The sequence below is a fragment of the Diplotaxodon limnothrissa genome, linkage group LG3 (genome assembly GCF_057381915.1).
Source record: "Diplotaxodon limnothrissa isolate DT_005_m linkage group LG3, D_limnothrissa_male_GT1.1, whole genome shotgun sequence".
Taxonomy (NCBI): domain Eukaryota; kingdom Metazoa; phylum Chordata; class Actinopteri; order Cichliformes; family Cichlidae; genus Diplotaxodon; species Diplotaxodon limnothrissa.
Genome location: NC_140598.1, coordinates 32610404 through 32632297, shown reverse-complemented (window position 1 = coordinate 32632297; position 21894 = coordinate 32610404). Strand labels below are relative to the sequence as shown.

Here is a 21894-nt window from a genome sequence, read left to right as displayed (position 1 = left end):
GCTGATAAGGAATACAAGATATGTTTGCTTCCATTTCCTTTATTTACATATAAAACACAGCACATTGTTACAAAGGTAAAAAATAATTCTGTACAAAAGCTTGTGACTGTTAGGAAACAATCAGGTCATGTAGACTATCTGCAGACATTTACACACGAGCTTCACCTGGTTACAGTACTAAAAGGAACATTCAAACGGAGGGAAATTACATTTATTATTGACTTTTAAGACGGTCAAGATGGAAAGAGTTAATTTTTTTTTCAAGTCAATAAACCCTTCAGAACCGTATGTATGGTCTCAATAGAAAAATAAATAAGTCATCTTTGGTTCCTTTACCAGCACAACCTTTCACCTTGAGACATCATTAGTCAACCAAATTGCGTTGGAGACACAACATTTTTGAGTTTTGGTGAATTTTGAGCCTGTTGCTAATTCTGTTAACTACCCATCTCCAGTTTTTCCTCTTTTTAAAAAAGACAAACAAAGAACTGAAAAAATAAAAAGCAAATCACTTTCTGTGCAGCAGAAAAAAGCTACCAGATGGTGAAGTACAATTTTAAAAAGTTTTTTGAAAAGTTAAAATGTTTGCAGAAGACTGCGTTCACACTGTTGGTCTTCCAATATGGCGGCTCAGTGAGCTCTGAACCAGCGGTAAGGCTTGAACGCTGACAGTAAGTGCAGCTCCAGGCGGCTTTTAGCTCGCCATCCACAAGGTGAAGGGGATGAGGAAGGCTGGCAGGGCGGTGCTGACGGATATTCCCATATAAGCCATGGAAAGGAGCCCTAGCAGTGCTGTCAGCATGGCGTTTCGCTGGTCCCGGATCAGCAACTTCAGCCACTCGCAAAACTGGAGAGAGAGGACGAAAACGGGCACAAAATTAATTATGATCATATTAATAGAGCAGCTGAAGAGCTTTAAATGTGACAAGACAAATATAAACTCAGGATTAATTTTATTTCTCAGTGAACAGAGAGGAAAAAACCCTAATCAAATCAACGTGACACAGTTTTTAAAACCAGGGCAACTCCCCAAAACACTCAGCAGTTTTCCAAGGTGTAAAGCAGGTAGGTTGGTTGGTCTATAGGCCTTTTTTTTTTCAATTTACACCCAGTGATTCGCTCAATACACAGATAAAACTATTAGACACAGGATAAGTTCACTCTATTCCCTCCCCCCAAAGACTACCCAAAAAGCTCAAATCAAAGAGCTTTTTGTGGTTGATACAAATGAAGCAAAGCACCAGTCTTAAGACTTTCTCTAAGCCGACCTCTTGTAGCAGAATAACGACCATAATTGACCTGATGTTTATTTTTGTGAGGGGCCCTCAGAGGTCCTTTTAAGAGCTTCTGTTGGCCCCTAGCCTCCCTTGAAATGAACCTGCAGAGGCAGACTCTGAGGCTGCAGACAGGTCTGATGTTTAGGTTAGAGATTGCAGGAAGTGAAACTTGATCAGGGGAAAGTTTCTCTGCTGCAAGAGAGAAACCACAGTCTGTTCTTTATTCCTGCTGCGTTTAGCTTCAGTTTCATTATAAGATAGGATAATATTTTATATACAGCAAGAATTTTCATTTTGTATGTGTGTTCAGAAATGGATATATACATATATATTTTTAATGTACAAGAAAATAAACTTTTAAATGTATTTTTCCTTTGTTTTTTTTTAGCTGAGGAGCATGTACAGCTTTCTACCACTAGAGGTCTCTCTTCTGCACATTGTGCAAGACAGCACCCCCTGTGACGTTAACTGGTTTGCCTTTTGTTTTTTTTACGTGTAGGTCAAGTGCATTAAGCCCCAGTTCCACAGGCCTACAGACTGCTTGCCAACCACTGGTCGCTAGGGAAACTGTAGCTGTGTCCCAAAACTGTGTATATACTTTAACGGGGTTGGTGGCGTGAAAGTGGTCGTAAAGATGTATTTGGTGGTGCACTAAAAACATCCTCGCGATTGACTTGGTCGCTAACTGATAGCTGCGGTCACCTGCAGTTTGTGTGAAAGATGCTGAGTTGTTATGACTCGCCAAGCAGTAGTGACACTGATAACGCAAACTGTAAATCAGGAATCATTGACCTTCAAAGTAAGAGCTGCCTTCTTTTTTTTCTTTTTTACATGTGTGTGGGTTTTTGCAGTAAGCCACAACTTTTACTGTGTTCAGTTTTTTGAGTCACACTTTTTTAAAGATTCACTAAAGCTTAGAGTGTAAAATCTGTATTTAACGCAAACTATTGGCAACCATGGCAACCTTCCTCTAATGACCAATGCAATCACAAGGAAGTTGTTGGTGCAGCGCCCTTCAGCAACCTAGGGACCGTTTCATTGTGGGGTCTTTACCTTAGAATATAAAGCCCCTTTAGGAGACTATATAGATAAAATGAATAAATGAAAATAAAATAAAATGAAATGAATAAAATGAATCAAACTGAATAGACTGGAGGTTCCCAGGCGGTCGCTGACCGGTCTCTATGTGTGACTGAGGCACTGCTTAAACACGAACAAAGAAAAACAACAGAAAAATACAATGTTTGCTGAGTTATCCTAGCTAGCAAGTAAACTGTTAGCTAAAAATAGCTTTGGTGCTCAAATAATAATAAATGATATTCCTGAGTGTTAAATACTCAATATATTAATTACCTGTCAGTTTTTTTGTTTGTTTTTACTTTTTGGTGCTTTTATGTCAAATGTAATGAACATTTCACTTCGAACTTTTTACTTTGAACTTAGATGTTCAGAGGAACTGGTGAAAATGGTGTAACATGCTAATAATCTGTTTTCTCATTAGCATTTTGTATTAGCACGGGGCATAAAGTAAAGCTGAGGCTGACTGGAGTGTCTCTAGTTTTTCAGATATTTGGACAAACCCAAAAGGACTGCACCCATCTGAACTCAAACAGCCTCAAACAGAGTTGCTTCTGTGATGCCTAACCACAATCTGAATTAACCACAGAGAGGTCAGCTTTCTGATGTGCAGGAGCCTCTGCTGCATCATCATCATTATCATCATCAGAGCGTACCAGCCCAGATTCTGCTGCTGCCTTTTGGTTTCTGGCAGGCGACTCTGGTCTGAATGCAGCTCTTGTTCTCAGGACTTTTCCAAGGAGTGACCCAGATTTTCCTTTTCTGCTCAGAAGCAGCTTCACATTCACTTGGAAACAAAGGCAGAGAGCTGTAAATGTTGTTTTTAATGTCTGAAAATGAAGACTTAAAGCTCTTGAATAAATCACTGCGGTGAACAGAGTTAGCTGCACAAAGAGACCCCCCCCACACACACACATTCATTTTGGATGTGTTTTTAGCCGTGATTATTGCTATTATGGCTTCTTTCCACTCCTCTCTTCTACTCTCTGTAGGACTTTTAAAGATCTGTGGACAGGAAATAAGTTGCAGCCAGACTAGAGCATGGCAGAACACAGTGAGCTGGTTCTACAGCAATAATAATAACTAACTACTGACTGTTTGTGAACCTAAGCTGCAAACGATGCTGTGATCCTGTTTGCTGTGATTCTTTTTATTTTTAGGCCACTTAAGTGATAAAAGCTACTATGTTAAAGTAACGTCATTGCATTCAATCAATAATAATAATGTCATGTAGGTGACTATTTACTTTTAGTGTGTTTCACTGTGAAAACTGTTGTAATATTACTTCATCAGTCTAAACAGATGTCAAACATGCGGTTCGTGGTCTAGAATCAGCCCGGCAAAGGGTCCGATCTGGCAAAGTGGATGGCTTTGAAAAGATGTAAAAACCGAAAAGGATGAGGGCATGAATCTTGTTCTATTTCCTCGTTAAAAATGTGTAATGACACCAGAGTTTGAGCTGTGAATGTCACCTGAGGTCTGAGTCAGTGTCACGTTTTCTGCCAGCACCCACAGCCATCTGCACCAAACTAGGTAACAGATAAAGAGTTCAGATTCAGATTTTTTGTGGCCCCACATTTAAAAATCCAGCCTCAAGTTCACAAACCATCTACACATTCAAAATCGAATGACTGCTGTAAAAGAAAAGGAAAACAGGGCTTTGTTTACAGCCTTTTAAACACGCTTGGATGCACCTCGACTCCACATTCAAAAGGTTGAGAATAAATAAAGATTTACAGCAGAACAAACTGTTTCTGCTTACCGTGAATAAAGTGTATCACTGTGAAGCATCAGTGCAGCCCTGTCACTGTCGCTCTGATGTTGCGCCAAAAATTACACTTAAACTGTCATAAATGACTTGTTGGCCTATAATTTGTTAAAATGTGTCACACATCTGTCATAAATGATACGGAGTCACTCTGAGTGTCAGTGACACCAAAAATGTGTTTTTCAAGATCGATCTGGCAAAGAGGGCAATAAACCTTGTGGCAAATATAACTTAAAGTTTGTTCACAGAACTTTAAAGTGCCAAAAAGGCCAGTTTTTTTTTATAATGGAAATACAACGACACATAAACAGAGCAGGTTCTCCTTCATCGATCCTGTTCACTGCGATGTGTTTACCATCAGGAGAGATATTAGACATAAAACACCCAGCAAACACGCCGGGTCGGTCTTGGGCTCGGGCTCACCTTGTCCGTCTGCAGGCTCTGCGCGGTGCCGTAGCGGCAGTAGGTGACGAAGTGCTCGCAGTTGTTCCATAGCAGGCTGTAGGCGACGGTGCCCACCAGCCGCTCCGCCCGCAGCGCCACCTCCTCCCCGGCCAGAGGGCTCTTGCGCACCGAGCGGTCCATGGCGTTCAGCAGGATCCCGGCGCCGTACGCGAAGTCCTCCACAGAGTCCACGCGCACGCTGGCGCGCTTCGCGATGACTCCTACCAGCAGCCGTGTGTTGGTCACCATCTCCTCGATCTGGCGGATGTCGGCGGTCAGCGCCGGGAGGATGTCCGGGATGAGATGCGCCACCCGGTCGTCGCCCAGGTAGATGCCAAAGTGAGTGAAGAGAGTCCGGGGAACCTCCAGCAGGTCTCCCCGCTGGAACCGGTGAGAGGCTGAGGCGGGCAGCGGCGGTGAGTCTTCCCGGTCACAGCGCTTGCTGGTGGGCGGCGGTTCTGCGCACTCTACGCCCAGAGGAGGCAGCAGGCTGGAGAGCTTGATGTGCGCGAGGAGGAAGAGCTTCTCCAGGAGGAAGGTGAGCGTGTCCAGCATGGTGAAGCTGAAGTAAACCGGTCTGTGATCACTGATCTGCTTCTCTGTGGCCTCCTCTGCGCACAGCCACGAGTTTTCCTCCTCACTGTGGATGGGAGGGGGCGTGACGTCATGGCCGCAAAGAGAGGCTGCAAGAGAAAAGCGGGTGTGGGACTGGGAGAGGGGGGCAGAGAGGGGGGAGCTCTCAGGGATCTGCAATAGGTTTGTGAGTCAGGTATGAGGCCACGGCAGAAAAACAAAAACAGAACAGAGCTCAAACCACAGAGCGTCGTCCTCCACCGCGTTCACCACCTCCACACCAGCCAAAATGCAGAGAGGTCACAACTTCCTAGCACAGCAAAATGTGGCTCTCACATATTCATCACAACCACCTTCCTGGGAACTGTGCTGAGGTCGCAGCTTTTCCAAAGTCACCAAATGGCCTAACACACACACACACACACACACACACACACACACACACACACACACACACACACACACACACACACACACACACACACAGGGAGGCAGAGTGAGCTGGCAGTGTGTCTGCAGAGCTGTGTGTGTTTGTGTGTGTGTGTGAGCTGCAGGCTCAGCTCCTGTTTGTTAAACTCAGAAAACTGATTAGTAAATAAAGTCATTATTCTTGGTGTCACTTTAAACTCCTTGTTTACTTCCGAGCTTCCACCAAAAATCCCTGTGGGGCCTCTGGAGCTGGAAATGCCAAAAAAAGGACATAAACTGCAGTTCCTCTAACGACCACTGGAGGCTGGGACTCCCACAGACTCCTGTGTTAAAGTGTTGAACTTTAAATGAACATGTTGACAGACTCCTGCAGAAACAGTTTTGATCTCTGTTGCTAACTTAACCCATCATAACAACTGTTAGGGGTGTGGCCTTTTGATTGACTGACAGGTGAATGGCGACTAGGTGGTTGTAGCAGCTAGTTCAACTTCACTAATTGGACTCACTGAACTGGACCTGTGGACTAGCCCTTTACCAGCTGAACTGGTAATTTAGCTCAACTCGGTTTTAGTCATTTTCCATAACAATTGAGGACCACCTAATGTGCGTGTGTCATTATAGCATCACAGCCAATAGTCCTGTGACGTCATTTATACCTGCTGTGGCTTTTCATCAGACTTGATGGTCCATGGCATTGTTTTTGTAGGCATTTACCGTAGCCTGGTACCAGGTACTCCTTTCTCTCTTCTTCTTTTTATTTCTATTATTCTATTCTATGGATGGATGATTCTATTCTTCCCTTTTCCCCCTGCTGATATTTCAGCTGTTCTTCTGCCTGGTAACAGATTTGGGGTTTCAGCTTAGATGCATCCATATATTAGCATATCTTGCTAATATATTTTGAGCCATAACTGACATATTTAGCATTTTTAAAATAACTAATTATGACCCAAATTCATTATACTTTAAAAAATCCTCCTGTGAGACACTGGCAACCCCCCCCCCCCCCCCCAAAACAAACAAACAAACAAATAAACAAACAAACAAAAAAAAAGACTTGGCATGAGTTGAATTCCCACAATCCCCCCACTCTTTGCATGGCCATACGGCTACAACTCTGGACACCTACACCAATTAAACTTGCTGAGAGGCATCGTAAAAGTTATCACCCCCAGCTGCATTAAGCTAACATGCTGTATAGATAGGTGCCAGATTTCTAATTGGTGCAAAGAAAATATAAAATATAAAAAAATACAACCAATAAATATAAACGTCTGCAAACTGAAACATAATTAAAATAGAGGATTCATTAGATGAGCAGTGAGGAAACAATGACGGTGTACTCAACACTGTATTAAAGTTCTGGAACAATTTCAGGACTTTCTTTTGGCTCAACGTAGATTTTCTGGGAGTGATTACACACCTAAGCCTGATTAGTCTCTATATAGTTCAGGCAGAGTCATATACTAACTTTTGTTTTTGCTCACAGCCACAGGAAGTCACTGGAGGGGAAAAAAATAGTTACATGGCGCTCCAGAGCAGCAGCCTTTAAAGCTGGGTCACCTTTGGTTATTAGACGAAAGGACCTCAGTGAGTCAAACTATGGAGTTCATTTTGTGTCACTGATCCATGAATGGCTTCAAATCAAATGAGGTTTGCATTTCACAGTTGAGAAAATTAGCTTTTCTCTAGCAGCTGAGGTTTTTAAAGCCTTTACAATCGCGGCGGAATTTGTCCAACTCATAAAGATGTGACAAAAGCATTAATAACTGTTTCTAAGAGATAACAATGGCTTTAATTTGGCGACGCCCTGCACAACACTGTAGATCTGCCTGTTAAAAGTGCAGAACCATTCCCTAAAAAGTGTCTGACAAAAGCTGTTTTACCTGCACTGTCCTCACACGAGTTTAAGGTTAAAGTCTACGCCATGTCCGATGTAACTGAATCGAACACTGTGGCTGCTTTGCATGTGTGAAAACAGATTTAATTACCAATGCTGAGAGCAGCAGTTGTAGTCAGGAGGACAGAAGCTGTTTTCATCCACCTCTCATTTCTGTTATTCATTCTTCTCCTGCCTTTCTTCCTTCAGAGAAGAAGGGGATTGGGAGGGGATTAAGGGTCGATTATAGAAACACACACACACGGACACACTGAGCCGCCATCCCCCTGCTGAGACAGCCTAACTGGTGCTGAAAGATTGAGGAGGGATGAGATGTGCCTGCTGAATGAGTGTTGATGTGATCCCTGCTGAGACGCTGCTAAAAGGTGAATGGAGTTGAGTGACAGGCTGCTCAGCGGGTGTGTGGGTGTACCTATGAATCTGTTCACGTGGGGACCAGGAACTATTTCAGACCTTGTGAGGACTTTGTGCATGAAGGCATTATGTCTGGGTTAAGTTGTTATTTTGTTCTCATTTTTTTAACTCGATGGATTTTTTTAATCTTTAGTTTCACTTTGATCTTCTTCTTTCTGTCGTTATTTTGTGTCTGTTTGTGGTTGTTATGAGTTAGTTTGCATCTCTGATACTGGTCATTGTCCCTGCCTCTTTTTGGTCGTTGTGAGTGTGATAGTTGTTTAGCACTTCTTTGCAAATATTTGCATCTTTTTCTCTCTTTCAGAAAACTCTACGTGACCTTTCCAAACCATTGTTATTAACGACGTCTTCAGCCATGACAGTGAAGATGAGCTAAACAGTGATGACATATATGCTGTACAACATGTGTTGTACAACACATCAGAGACTAGCATGTGTACTGAATATTGGAATAAAAAGTTAACTGTTATTAAGTTGCCAATGTCAGATACATGCTAGCTAACGGCATATGTTAGCGGTAACATTATTAATTTGTGCAATTACATGAAATCAATGAATCACGTGTTGAACATGATATTATCACTGTACACGGGTTAGCTGCAGAAGTGATTTGACAGGCTAAGCTAGCATTTCTAATCAGACCTGATTGTGTCAGTAATAACATTTGTACAGGCGCTGGTAAATAGCTTTTTTGTGTTAGCAGGGTCACTAGTGTTAGCTAACCTTAGCAGAAGAAACACAGCTTACTGGGGATCTATGCTTCAGCGACAAATCTGAAGCTATATCATAACCGCAAACCCCTCTGAAACTTATGTAGGTTAAAGCTGTGCTATAACCTGCAGCGTACCTCCCTAGAAATATAACTTCACATCAGGTCTACGCAGCCTGGAACTACTGTGATTGTTCAGTATTCCTCATGTGCATTGATCGTTACTTTTTCCCTACAGTTGAACCATAACAGCCCCAAAAGGACTCAGAAAAGTCAGCAAATTCAGCGATTGACGAAACTATGGATGTAAGAGGATGTACAAAGAATTGGAAAAACTTGAGAGACAAATGTGTTTATCCCCAAAGAAAACTGACCACAACAAAGACAGGGACCCAGAAGAGGAACAATCCCCATCTCTAACTTATGTACGTAGCTTACCTAAATTACCCCTCAAGCTCCACAAGGATTCTCAGCAGAAGTCTAAAACAGGCCTTAGAAGTTTAAGTCTGTATTGTGCTTGAAGCTAGTTGTTTGGTAACGTTAGTGGACTAAATTCAAATTCAAATTCAAATTCAAATTTTATTTGTCACACACACACAACCATACACAGTATGACATGGGGGTGAAATGCTTGTAGCTGTACAATGCCCGACCATTAAATGACAGAAGAAAAGTTTTACAATATTTACAATTTACTACAAAAATTTACAAATTAACTTAGGAATTTACAGTAAAGAATGTGCAAATAGCAGAAGAGATTATAAAGATAAGGATTATAAATTATAGGAATTATAGGATTATAGGAAATGTGTGGTGGTGCGTGTGGTGACGTGTGTGAGAGTCCAGTCTTATAGTGACGTGTTTGGGAGAGTCCAGTCCTACACCTGGTTCAGGCCCCGAATAGCCTGGGGGAAGAAGCTCCTCCTCATTCTCTCTGTTTTGGCCTTAAGGGAGCGGAAGCGCTTCCCAGACCTCAACAGTGAGAAGAGTCCATTGTTGGGATGGGAGAGGTCCATCATAATCTTCCTAGCTTTGGACTTGCACCGCTTGGTGTAGATGGACAGCAGGTCAGGGAGCTCTGATTGAATGATGCGTTCGGCTGAGCGCACCACCCTTTGCAGATCTCGTCTGTCCTGCTTGGTGCTGTTCCCAAACCAGGTGCAGATGTTTGCCGTCAGGACGCTCTCGATGGTGCAGGAGTAGAAGTTCTTGAGCACCTTCAGTGGCAGATGGAAGTCTCTAAGTCTTCTGAGGAAGAAGAGACGCTGACGGGCTTTCTTAACCAGGGTGTTGATGTGACAGGACCATGACAGGTCCTGAGTGATGTGGACACCCAGGTATCGGAAACTGTCCACTCTCTCCACTGGCGTGCCACTGATGTTGAGGGGTTTGTAATTCCTCGCCTGCTTTGTAGTGAAGTCCACGATCAGCTCCTTAGTCTTGCTGATGTTTAGGAGGAGGTTATTCTCCTGGCACCAGGTCTCCAGGTTCCTAATCTCCTCCAGGTAGGCCGTCTCGATGTTGTCGGAGATCAGGCCCACAACAAATTTCTAAGCTAGCGTTAGTTAGTGTTGCTAACTGTCGACTGTCATAGACTTTGTTAATCTTATACTAGACAAATTTACACATTATGACAGCACAAGGGTTAGTAAGAAAAAGTCAACTAGAAGCTATAACAATTCTACAAGTAACTCTTACTATTTACGAATGATTGCTATATAGAGTAAATACACAAATAGAAACATCTTTGTATGTACATAAAGTACATTGGGGTGGCAATATGTAGTCCTTTGTGTTTGCATTTGTGTACAGTACAGTCTAGTTTGACTGCTGTCAGGATGAAGAATCTGTGATAGTGTGCGATGAACATCACATTGTTTGGATTTTCACGGAAAACTTCATGCTAAGCCCTTCACAGTTAAAAAAGAAAAGAAAATGATTTTAATACATGAAAAAGTTACATAAGTGTTTCTGTGTCTACTTACGTTTTATTTAATTCATTTAGCTAATTATGTTTTGTGTCTCTTCTTTGTTGCTTTCATCTTTTGTGTTTTTTGTCTCATTTTGAAGTAAGGCCTTGGTTTACATCAGTTTGCATTTGTTGCGTGTCTGTTTTCTGTGAAGTTAGTTTTCGTCTGTTTGTGGTTGATTATTTTGTTTTCAGTCATTTTATTGTTTCTACAGTTGCATGCATCTTCCTGTTTCTGTCAGCACAAGTAGTTCTGGATCATTTTCTTTATATTTGTTGTTTTTCCAGAGCATTCTGTGTTACTTTGAAGCAGTCTGTTGGAGTGCATTTATCCTTTATTGCCTGATAGTGTTACAGCCAGCGCAGGGCCTGCTGTGAATTGGCCTGTCTGGATGTGTCCTGGCTGCTCTTTTGTCTTCTTAGCTGCTACTTTTAACATTTTGGAGGCCAGGTACAGGAGAGCTCCAGTATCAGAAACCCTTTACTTTGTAGCTTGTGAGCTATGCGTTTTGACTCTTGCTTCATGGAGAAGAAGGGATAATAAAAGTTTGATATTTTGATATATTTGTCCCTTTTCCCCCCCAATCCAGCGCCCTTTTTGTTACTTCCACCACCTAACAACAGGCCTATGGAGTAGGTGACAGTGATACGGATAAATAAGAAATAAATTCAAATATGAAAGACGGTAACTCGTAGAAATATGGATCAAAATCTGGTCCCCAGTTATAAATTCAAACCTCTCTGTCAAAAAGGATTCTTACCACAACAACATGCACACATACACACATGTGTTAATGCTCTCCAGCTGCTTTGAGGAGGAGATATGGGATAAACACAGCAGCTCATGTCAAACAAAACCTACATTAGCATCTTATTACAGGTGAAAGTACTCACACTGGGCGGAGATCCTAAAAACACAATCAGAAATGGCACCAGAACTTTTACAGCCTCTCCCATGTGTGTGAAAACAAATCATACTTTTTTATGAAATCCAATATTTATCATTTTAAACACAAGAAGCATACCTTGACTTTTCTGAACCAGAGTGAGTCCTATTAAGTCAACGGACATTGAATGAGTCCTTATAAGGAGTAATAGCCATTTTATTTTAGCTATTATTATTTTGTCATTAACGACTCAGATCAAGGTACTTCTGGCATCCTCAAAACAATGTCAATTATTTCAGGGGAAACTATAAAAATAGGCTACAAGTATCTAGGTTATTATATACCCAGTGCACCAATAGAGACCACTGACAAAGACCAAAGGAAGAATTGGTTCTTGAAAAAGTGGGTTAACGTCAAATATGGACCCAACGTCAAATGTTTTTGAAGAAAACTGTTTTTTGAGGCTAATTTGAATGTAATTTAATGTGTCTGTAGGGATGGACTAGATTTTTGCATACTAATCTAATTATGGGGCAATCCTTTTGTGGAGTCGTACTCTGGGAGGTCACAGCTCCAAAATAAGACGTGAGAAAAGTGGGAAAGCAAAGTGAGAAAAGCCCAATAGACACAAAGAGGGAAGAAAAATGACCGATGGGGAGTAATTCATCTCCTTTTATCAATCTTGACAGCACAACAGAGCGACTTTTACCCTACTGAAACAATACGACTAGTTAGAGCACTGCAGGACATGCCATTAATTAAAAGAAGAGAAAGCTATCCAACTATAACGTCAATACGCTTTATAAATGAAAGGTTATTCATCTAGTTTGAGTTTTAGACTAGCTCAGAATTGATAAATTAAGAAATTGTGGAGGCAAAGTATTATTAGCATTCGTATGTGAGAAGCCTTGCGATATAAAAACCATCAAAAAATGACAGTGCAGTCTAGTACCTTTTTAGTGTTAGCTTAAAAACTAAAGCTAAGCTAAAACTTATACAACTATAAAATAATCAAGCCTCAAAGCCAGTGATAACCAAATAGGATATGTATCATGAATAAAGTTTAAGTTCATATTTAAAGAGTATAAGCAAAATAAAAAGCTTGAGCTGTGCTTAGAGTATCACACAAATATTGGTCTCAGAAAAAAAGATTTGCTAACCTAGCTTCCTACTTTAATAAAAATTTGTCTTTATTTCTCCTTCTTTATCCCACATAAATTAAGTATCACGTATAATAACAGACATATTTTATACATATTCACCACATACAGATAGAAATCGAGCAGATTCACCAACTAAAGTTAGGAATCATCTTCACTGTTATGTAGCATTACGATGTTTACCAGTTAGCTACATTTTGATTACTTTAAATGTTTATGTAGCTTATTTAACTGTTATAGTGTATTCAGGTGGCTCAGAATAATCTTTTTAGCTAAAATAATTCACAAATTTACTACGTTTTTTTGAAGTGCCTTAACCTAACCAAGTAGTTTTTATAATATAAACATGAGGCCTTGATTATACTGTACAGGACATGGACAGTTAGAGACGCAGTAGCCCTTCTTGTCAATTTATGTTGTAAATTTATGTTGCATGTAGCACCTTGGTCCTGGAGGAACGTTGTTTCGCTTCACTGTGTACTAACTGTATATAGTTGAAGTGACAATAAAGCCAACTTGACTTGACTTAAGGGCAGGTTTGCCTCAAGTATGCCTCCTGGGGCACATGGGCAGCTGACACATTGTAATATGAAGTCTGCATGGTCACAGAAAATTGGCAGTCCTGCTTGTGTCCTTCTTGGGCCCAAGCAGACACTAGTGGACTTGTAGATTCAAAGTATAATCAAGGCTTAAACAGGTTTTTAAAAAATAAAAATAAAAACACTAATAACATTAGTGTTTTTATGTTACCATACTAGGACCTCAGTTTATGCTCACATAACCACAGACTGAAATGAAAGTAAAAGCGAGGTGGAAATTAACTAACTTGAAAACACAAAGGTCTCATAATGCATTTCTTTTTCTCCCGGTTCTCACCAGCCACCACAGTCCCAAGCTAGCGTGTCAGAGCATGATGCTAAAGGACATCGCACACATAACTGGGAGACACAGGAGAAATTTGATGAAGCTGCATTATAAAACGTGTTGGGATAAACACACATAGTTTTTGCAGCACCACCAAACTTCTTTTATGCTCCAGTAGCTACCTGGTGGTCTGGTGAGCAGATTTCAACAAGAACTTGTTTGTGAGAAACATCTCCCATCCTCCCAGACAGATTTGGAGGCCCTCAATGTGTTGCTATACCTCGCTGTGCATCAGTCTGAGCAGGACAAAAGCATTGGCGCCGTGACAAACGATTCAACAAACTGGTGACCTGCTGCTTTCACATTGATTAATGCACACACACACTTGTTCCCATGCTGTCTGCATGTTCTGAATGTTAATCACCATCCTTCATCCTCTGTTTGTCAGTCTGATGTTCACCGTACTCTGTAGAACTGGAAAGGAATTTAAAAGACTTCCAAAATCCAACAAAATTGTTCTCTGATGTTCCACAAGGCTCCATTTCTGGACCTCTGCTTCTTCTTTCAAAGGAATACAAGTATTTTTTTCTAGACTGAAGTAGTTAGGCACTGTATGGGTACATATCACCAAATATGAATTGTATTTATCAAAAACTATTTACCAATGTTCCCTTGCTTATCATTAAAATTTTAATGTTTATTTTTGATTGCAAGTCTTTACTTATGGTCTATTCTCTTTGTTATGCTAACTGTTATTATTACACATATGTATGTTTATATACATACATACATGCATATATGTATGTGTGTGTTCTTTAAATGGTAAATGGCCTGTATTTATATAGCGCTTTACTAGTCCCTAAGGACCCCAAAGCGCTTTACATATCCAGTCATCCACCCATTCACGCACACATTCACACACTGGTGATGGCAAGCTACATTGTAGCCACAGCCACCCTGGGGCGCACTTTAATTGTAGAGAAGAAATCTGCTGTTCTTTAACAAAACGTAAAACTCAAATTACAGGAAAAATAAACAGCAAAACAGAAAAATTAAGTAAAATTAACTTAAAAAAAGCTTCTTTTTTTTTTACTTTTATTAGTAACTGAGTATAAATGAAGGGAACAGTTAATGTAGCTTTCATATAAATTCTTATAATCCTATCCACTTTTACTGAAACATGTTTATTTGCTTATAATCTTTTGTCACTTTAAAAAAAATGCTTTGTTAAACTATCTGAGGCTGAAAAATTTAATTGGCTATTTACTTGGAGCATTTAATTGCATTTTTATTGTGCTCTCTTTTATAGTGTGGTAAAGTATTCTGTTGTTATTGTGCTGCTACTTTATCGGCACACGTTCTTTGGCGGTTTCACTCCCTGCTGGTCTGGTTTTATTTTCATTCATCGCCACAGCAGAACAGTAAAGTCTCAGAAACATACGGTACCCAATAGCTTAAATTAAACCAAATTTGGGGGTCGTTTGTTTTTTGCCTGCATCTTAAACTGTATGACATATGCATAATATACTCTACATGCAAAATGACTGGAATCTGCTCTGGAGTCCTAGAACGCCTGCTTTTAGGAACAAAGAAACACATGTTAGAGATTTCTGTCTTGTTGCTGTTGACACCTTTTGCTGCTCAGCTTCCTGTCACAAAGACAAGCTTGTTAACAAAAAGGGCACACACACAAACAGCGCAAACTGTAAGCAGAAGGTTTGATAATAAAAATATCTTTAATCTCTTTAGTATCTACAAAAATCACTTTCTATACAGAATATTTTAAATAGAAAGCAGAAAGCCAAAGAGTTAAACGTCTTCATCAAAAAATAGTAAATAAGTCTTAACATATTGCTTATAATCTTAATTTTCAGCCTATTTCAGACCTTTAATTACAAGAGTTTCGTCATTTCAAAGTACTGGTAAGTTTCAAGTAAATATTTCTAAAATGGACAAAAAACAACAATGTGCCCTTTAAGTTGGATATTTAATGAAAAAGTTACGTGATTTTGATAAAATCTATGTAGTTGTACAACAACACACATAGTTCCTCAGTAAGGCTTCATGATACCAGTTTGACTAAAGTGCATTGATTACGAATAAGGCAATGCTGGCAATTCGTACCAGTAAGAGAGAAAGCAAGAAAAAAAAATCAGTGGTGAGAGGCAGTGGTTCAAATATAATAACACAGAGAAAAGCTGTTAATAAGAAAAAAGCTACCATCAGAGTTTATGTTAAAAAGCTAATGCATTAAACAAAAACATCAAATCACAAAGATCACCCACTAACTTCAAACTGATTTTTTTCCAGACTTTAAAAAGTCGGCGGCTGCTTCTGTTTCTTTTGGTTGATGTAAACCTGCTGAAATAAAAAAAAAAGGCCTCTGGTGTTCCACAAGGCTCAATTATTGGATGTATGTGTTTGGACTGGCACTCTAAAACGACTGGATAGCTAAATATGAAATATGGCACAGATAACAGCAGGGAGCTTTTCTGTCCAGAGACCGTTGTTATTTAATATTGTTATTTATTACATTTTGGCTTTCTTAAGTCATGCTACAATCCCTTGATTAGCAAAGAAATGTCAAATATGTGGGGGAAAAGACTTCATAATTAAACTTAAAGATGTTTCTGTAGATAACCAAATTAAACCTTGAAGCAAAAATGTAGCACTTATTTTACAGGACACATCACAGAACCTTCCTTTTTGATAAATGAACAAGCAGTGATATAGTTAAATTATTAAAATAATCTCGACTCAAAACAGTCTTGGTTAGGATGGCCCGTACCACTACTGAAAACGACCAGGTGAAGTCAGGAGGTTGAACAGGCTTTGCATCAGTCGCTCCAGGTATGACTCAAAACTAGCTGAGGAAGTCTATATTGACATAAAAGCGTGCAAATTGAGTACACATGCCAGAAAATGAGCATCGATTGTTTGGAAATCTTTTCTGTACACGCTCATAAATCTTAGAGTCCATGTGTTTTGGGGAGGTGGTGTTGTTCTACAATGATGAAGGGTTTCTCCACACGATTACGACAAATGTTTCATGGGAAGCAATGTGGAGGGCAGATGTGAATCTAGAGTTTTGCTCCCTTCATCATTGAGATGTGAGCACATTTCCAGATTTACATGCAAAGTGGCGACACTTGCGGCTTGTAACTTCTTTTGGTTTGGGGGTTTTATGGGAAGCGCCATTTCAAGCTCTGACTTTGACACGATGCTCAGTCGTCCCTTAAATTCGAAAGACCAGCCGATTGATTTGAACTTTTCCCGTGTGACTTTGGCACAATTTATCCTCGTGCTGCTCTGCTCTCAATTCATGTCTGGAAGGATTTGTCTTGCTGTCATTTCTTATGGTTTTATTGTGCACCAAGCTCTTTGAATGCCCATTTACAGGACAACTGTTTATTTATTGTTTTAGGCAGGCTCTCTAATGTGGCTCCTTCTCTGTGTTTGCGATCATTCGGTCATGAACATACTTTGATCTGTTTTACATTTCTGACTGTAAACTCAAACTCTCAAAGTTTGAGTCAAAGTTTAGGGAAAAAACAGAAGTCACTTAACAAAGAAATTTGAGTATGAAGATTTTGTGGAAAGGGGGATATGATTCAGAGGTGGAGGATTTTATGAGATTCGAGCCTCGACGGAAGCTGCTGAGTGACTCCGACTCCAAATTCAGTCTGTTTGCAATTATGACTAAACCGGCTGGAAGGCAGAGAGTCAGTTTGGTTGAAGGAGACGTGCATTCCTGCGGGGCGGCGAACATCGGAGGAGCCGGGTCACGCCAAGGTGAACGAGACGGGGAGAACCAGGCGTCGTGCCCGTCGAGTGTCTCCTCTGATAGCTCACAGAAAACACTTTGTTTACCCCGTGAGGGAAACCCAAACCAGCTCTCCTTGTTCCCTGGGAGGTCAGAGGTCAGGGCAAGTCAAGATTATGAGGCTGATGCGAACAATCGGCCTCCAAACATTTTCCTGTATTGCCAACATCTGTGGCTCTGGGGTGAGGAAACTCTATTGATTCATTCAATCAGTCACTGAGTTCAAATCAAGTCCAATACAGCGTGATGACGCTTTCACAACTTTTGACCCAATTGCATGAAAGTAAAATGCAAGAAAAAAAAAGTAGTTTGGAGAGTTGTTGGCAGTTTGGCTGCCTTTCAGGTGATTCCACTCTGTTTTGTTAGGTTTCCTCTTTGAACTTGAGATTCAAAATTAGTGCTGTCAGCGTTAATCGCAGCAAATCTCCGTTAGCGAGTTAGCGCGGATCACCCCGTGCATGGGGCTGCACAGCGGCAACGCATTAGCGCGGTTAGCTCATTAACGCGTTAGCAAATTGTAGATCTAATGCTCTCGATTTAACAGGTCAGTATTATCAGTCATTACGACTCAAAAATGTAGTTCCTCTAATGTCCACTAGAGACTGGCTCCAAAAATAAGTCAGTAACTGAAACCCTGGTTTAGTTAATAGCAACTGAGCAGGGGTGACTTTTTTTTATTAAATTAAATAAATATTTAAATGAGCTGTGTTGACTCCGGACTGTGTTGACTGTATATGGCTGCTGTGCAGTTAAATGTCCATATCGGCTAACAAGTCTGTGGTCTAGTTGTGGTGAGTAAAATTTGAATATTTCATTAGCCTTTTAGCATTAATTAGCAGGTTGTGTTCTCTGTACAGCCTACGGATGAAGAGTGCTCGGTAAACTTGCTTGTGATAACGCTTCACTACAAATATGGAACACCAAAAAAACAACATGGCAGTCTTTAAATGTTAGCATTTAGTAACTGTTAGCTACCAGTTAATCTGCGTGAGGCGTAAACACTTTTTCAAGACACGAGGGAAAAATGTCCATGTCCTTGAATTTGAATTTCAGCATTATTCATTCTGACTGCAAAGGGTTACACTCATCAGCAATGATAACTTGGATTTCAGAGGATTAAGGCCCCCGTGTAAACTTGTTTGTCTTAAATTTTATCGAGGTGTATCCAGCTGAGTCCAGCTGTTTTTATGTGGATGCTCCTTTAGATGATCTAAATCTGTGGCAGATCTTGGGTTGCCGAGTCTTAGAGTCTTAGTCTACATGCCCCGCTCAGCCATATCGGAGGTACCTGAATATTTTGTGGTTTAAAGTTTGCGCATGTATATAAAATACAGATCCTGATTGTTTTTTATGATAAGAAAAGACTTTTACATTTCATGGTTTTTGAGTCATTCACATTCACACATTGCCTCAGATTTCAAAGTGTGAGAAAAACATGCTGGAAGTTGATCAGTGGACTATTTAAAAAAAAATATAGAGGTCTTGAAGAGTACTTGGTATATGAAACTACAACTCTCACAGCAATCATTTTATATCCCCAGACTTGGAACTGTAACATTTTTAGGCCAATTGGAGACGGCTGAGCAGACGGCCCATGATGATTTGAGTTGTGGTGACCCACATGTTGTAAACATCGTGAAGCTCTAATCTAATTTATGTATAAAATGATCTTGTGCTCTTCAGGTTTCAGATGTGGACGTGATCTGGATCTATAAATGCTCCCTTTGTGTTTCTCTTGAGGTAAAAAGTCTCACTTTTCGCGAACTCTCTTTTACATCTCCGTTTGCCTTCAGCTCTTTTTCTCTCCCTCTGTTCGACTCTCAGTCCACCAGAGACTTGAGGTCAGGCAGTCCTCTCAGCTTCAAGTCCAGCAGCATCTGACCGTAGGCTTTGCCCTGAGGAGAGACAGGAAATGTGAAAGTGTGCATGCTTCCACCTTGGAGTCGTTGAGCTTTACGGCTGTGCGAGGTGTTAAAAGAGTTTCTTTGATGTGCAGCAGAGAGAAAAAGAAACTTTACCAATGCCTCTGATAAACAATGAGGGGGAAAGAAAAAGCAGAAACAAGGGAGGAGAAAAGCTTTGATGATAAAGGACACGACCTTAAGTATGACGAGAGGTTTTCCCACCTTTTAGAGGGCCTGGAGCTGCTCTGCTGTCTCTACCTTACACCAGGGTTGTCAGACTCATCTTAAGCCATCGTTTACACGTACATTTTGATTTTAAGTGAGCCGGACCAGTGAAAATACGCTTTCTGTCATAACTGCATATTTAATCCCTGAGATATCCCAATATTAAAAAAGAGCCGGAATTTCAACCGCATGCATCAACCGATTTCTATATGATGAAGAAACACTGCTGTAGAAAAGAAATCTGTGTTCTAGAAGACATTAAAGTGTTAAAAGTGCAAGGTTTGGTTTTTAATTGATTGGGTTTACATCAGTGGGCGACGGAGGTCTTTGAACACAGTGATCAGAGCTTGGTGGAGACACGAAGTCACACAGAGTGTTGTTGTTAATTTGATATAAAGTCAGAAGATATTGCAGTAAATTTACTGGGTCTGTGTCATGATAGCAGCAGAAATATGTTGTCATACACAGTCATTTCAAACACTGGATCTGTTTTCCATCTTCTATTCTGAATAAACACGAGTTTATGACATTAGTAAATCATTGCATTCTGTTTTGAATTTACATTTTACACAGACTCAACCTTCTCTTTTGCCATAGACATACTCTTATAATTGTGAATGCTCATATTATATACTTGCAAATGGTCCCCAACCCCCGGGCCACGAACTGGCACTGGTCCATGAGTCGTTTGGTGCCAGGCCGTGAGAGGTGAAGCTCGGGCTGAAATGTATGGTTTTCAGGGTTTTTAATCATTAACTCGGTTTCCCTGGGTCTTTTCCCGTGTTGTAGTTGTGTGTCTTATTTTGAAAGAAATATTTATGCGTTACCATAGTGACCAGAGAGAATTGAAGGGCAGAGGGGAGGATGTTGCAGGAACTTAAATATTGGTTTTTGATCACAATTTCATGTACCCACCATGAGAACGTCCCTGTACTGACTCGGGATATGTGCGCCTGATCGGCCCTAAAATCCTCTGGGTGCTGATTGGTTAAATTCAGAGGAGGCTACCCTTCCCCGAGCTTGGTTCTGTTGGTGGTCATTTCCTTTTAAAAGGGGGTTCCTTCTCCCCACTGCTATCAAGTGTTGCTCAAAGAGGATCTCCTGATTGACGAGGTTCTCTCTAATCAATGAATCTTGTGGACTGCTGCTGCGAAACAATATAATATGAATGATATTTAAAACACTGGATCAAAAATAGGAGCTAGAAATGGATCAGTGGGGTGGTGCAGATATTTTGAGGGGAATATTACATCTCTGATGAAGTGCAGAGACAAAGAGAGAGCTAAAGCAGGATGAAGAAGGAAAAGCATTTGTTTTTAAAGTTTGATACTGCAGTTGAAACACAAACAGCAGACTAAAGGAACACCTCAGGCCATGGATTTGCTCTTGTATATTTACATTACACCATAGTTTGGAGATGTTCTTATATGAATGAGGGGCAGCCAATCCAAACTGAGTTGGCCTAAAGAGGGAGGAGCATAAAATGGATTCAGACAGAGGATGAACTGAAGGGTTCAAAACAATCCTTGTCTCTCACCCTGGACATGTGAGTCATACAAACATACCCTGAGATTGAGCTTTTTAATAATTGGTGTAAATCTCATGAGTGTGTTTTTATTTTTATTTTGTTAGTAATAAAAAAACAATACAGGTTCCTTCACAGCCAACTGAATGACGATGCAGAAGAAAAGAGATTTCATGTTGTTCTGGTGAAGAAACGTGAGAACCGCAATGGTTTTCAGGTGCATACAGACTGAAATTAAGCTGTAGACCCACTTTGAACCAGCTGCCCCCTTCCTCGCCCATTACATGAGATCTGGAGAGACTGAACTTTCTCATTAAACTTTTACAGGCAGTGAATGGCTGAAGAGGGAGAGGAGAGGTGGTGGAAGGTGGGGATATTTCTTTCTTTAAACCAACTGCTTCAGGGGTTCGGCCGAGGATCTGATTCAGGTTAAAGTAGAAGGTTTAATGTCATTAAGTGCCCTCACAGATCCAGGAAGGGTCTGTATGTATAGATGTGTGTGTGTGTGTGTGGCCATGTGATACCTGGGGGTCACTGCGCAGAGAGGCCACTCCTCCACCTCCCAGTGAGCTCTGCAGGACAAAGTTAAGGCCGTGGATTCCTGGCAGAGTGTATCTGTGAATGACAAGGAAGAAAAAACTAAAAAAAAACCACACTCATAACCATGGTAACCAACACTTTAAAACCACACACACGGTCAACCATATGTCTTAAAAACACACACACACACACACACACACACACACACACACACACACACACACCATGTGCTGGTTTGGCAGTTTATTGCACACGTTAATGTACCAAGCGGGCTTTTGATGTGTGAGCAGTTAAACGTGTGGTTTACTAGTAAAGTGTGTGTGTGTGCGTGCCTCTGTCTGTAAGCAGTTAACTGTGTGTGTGCATGTGTGTGTGAGTGTGTGTGTGTGCATGGCCTCCCACTGGG

At 40.7% G+C, this 21894-nt stretch overlaps 2 protein-coding genes across 3 annotated transcripts in view; both read right to left on the bottom strand.

Annotated features, from left to right (window-relative positions):
- Positions 1-159: 159 nt before the first annotated feature.
- LOC146635432 (lecithin retinol acyltransferase-like) lies at positions 160-5157 on the bottom strand. Its single transcript, XM_085350549.1, has 2 exons — positions 4546-5157; positions 160-847 (listed from the first exon to the last, which is right to left on the bottom strand). The coding sequence occupies exons 1-2, from the start codon at positions 5119-5121 to the stop codon at positions 695-697; spliced, it is 729 nt and encodes a 242-aa protein (XP_085206675.1). The 5' UTR covers positions 5122-5157; the 3' UTR covers positions 160-694.
- Positions 5158-15381: 10224 nt separating this feature from the next.
- The window catches only part of LOC146635431 (uncharacterized), a 34275-nt gene continuing 27762 nt past the window's right edge, over positions 15382-21894 (bottom strand). Inside the window, exons 19-20 of one of the 2 annotated variants that reach the window (XM_085347091.1) lie at positions 21473-21563; positions 15382-19189 (exon numbers count right to left, since the gene is read on the bottom strand). In XM_085347091.1, the coding sequence (XP_085203217.1) occupies positions 19115-19189; positions 21473-21563 (166 nt within the window). In that variant the 3' untranslated portion in view covers positions 15382-19114. Of the gene's footprint in view, positions 19190-21043; positions 21368-21472; positions 21564-21894 lie in introns of those variants that run through there. The other variant, XM_085347099.1, reaches the window with a different exon arrangement.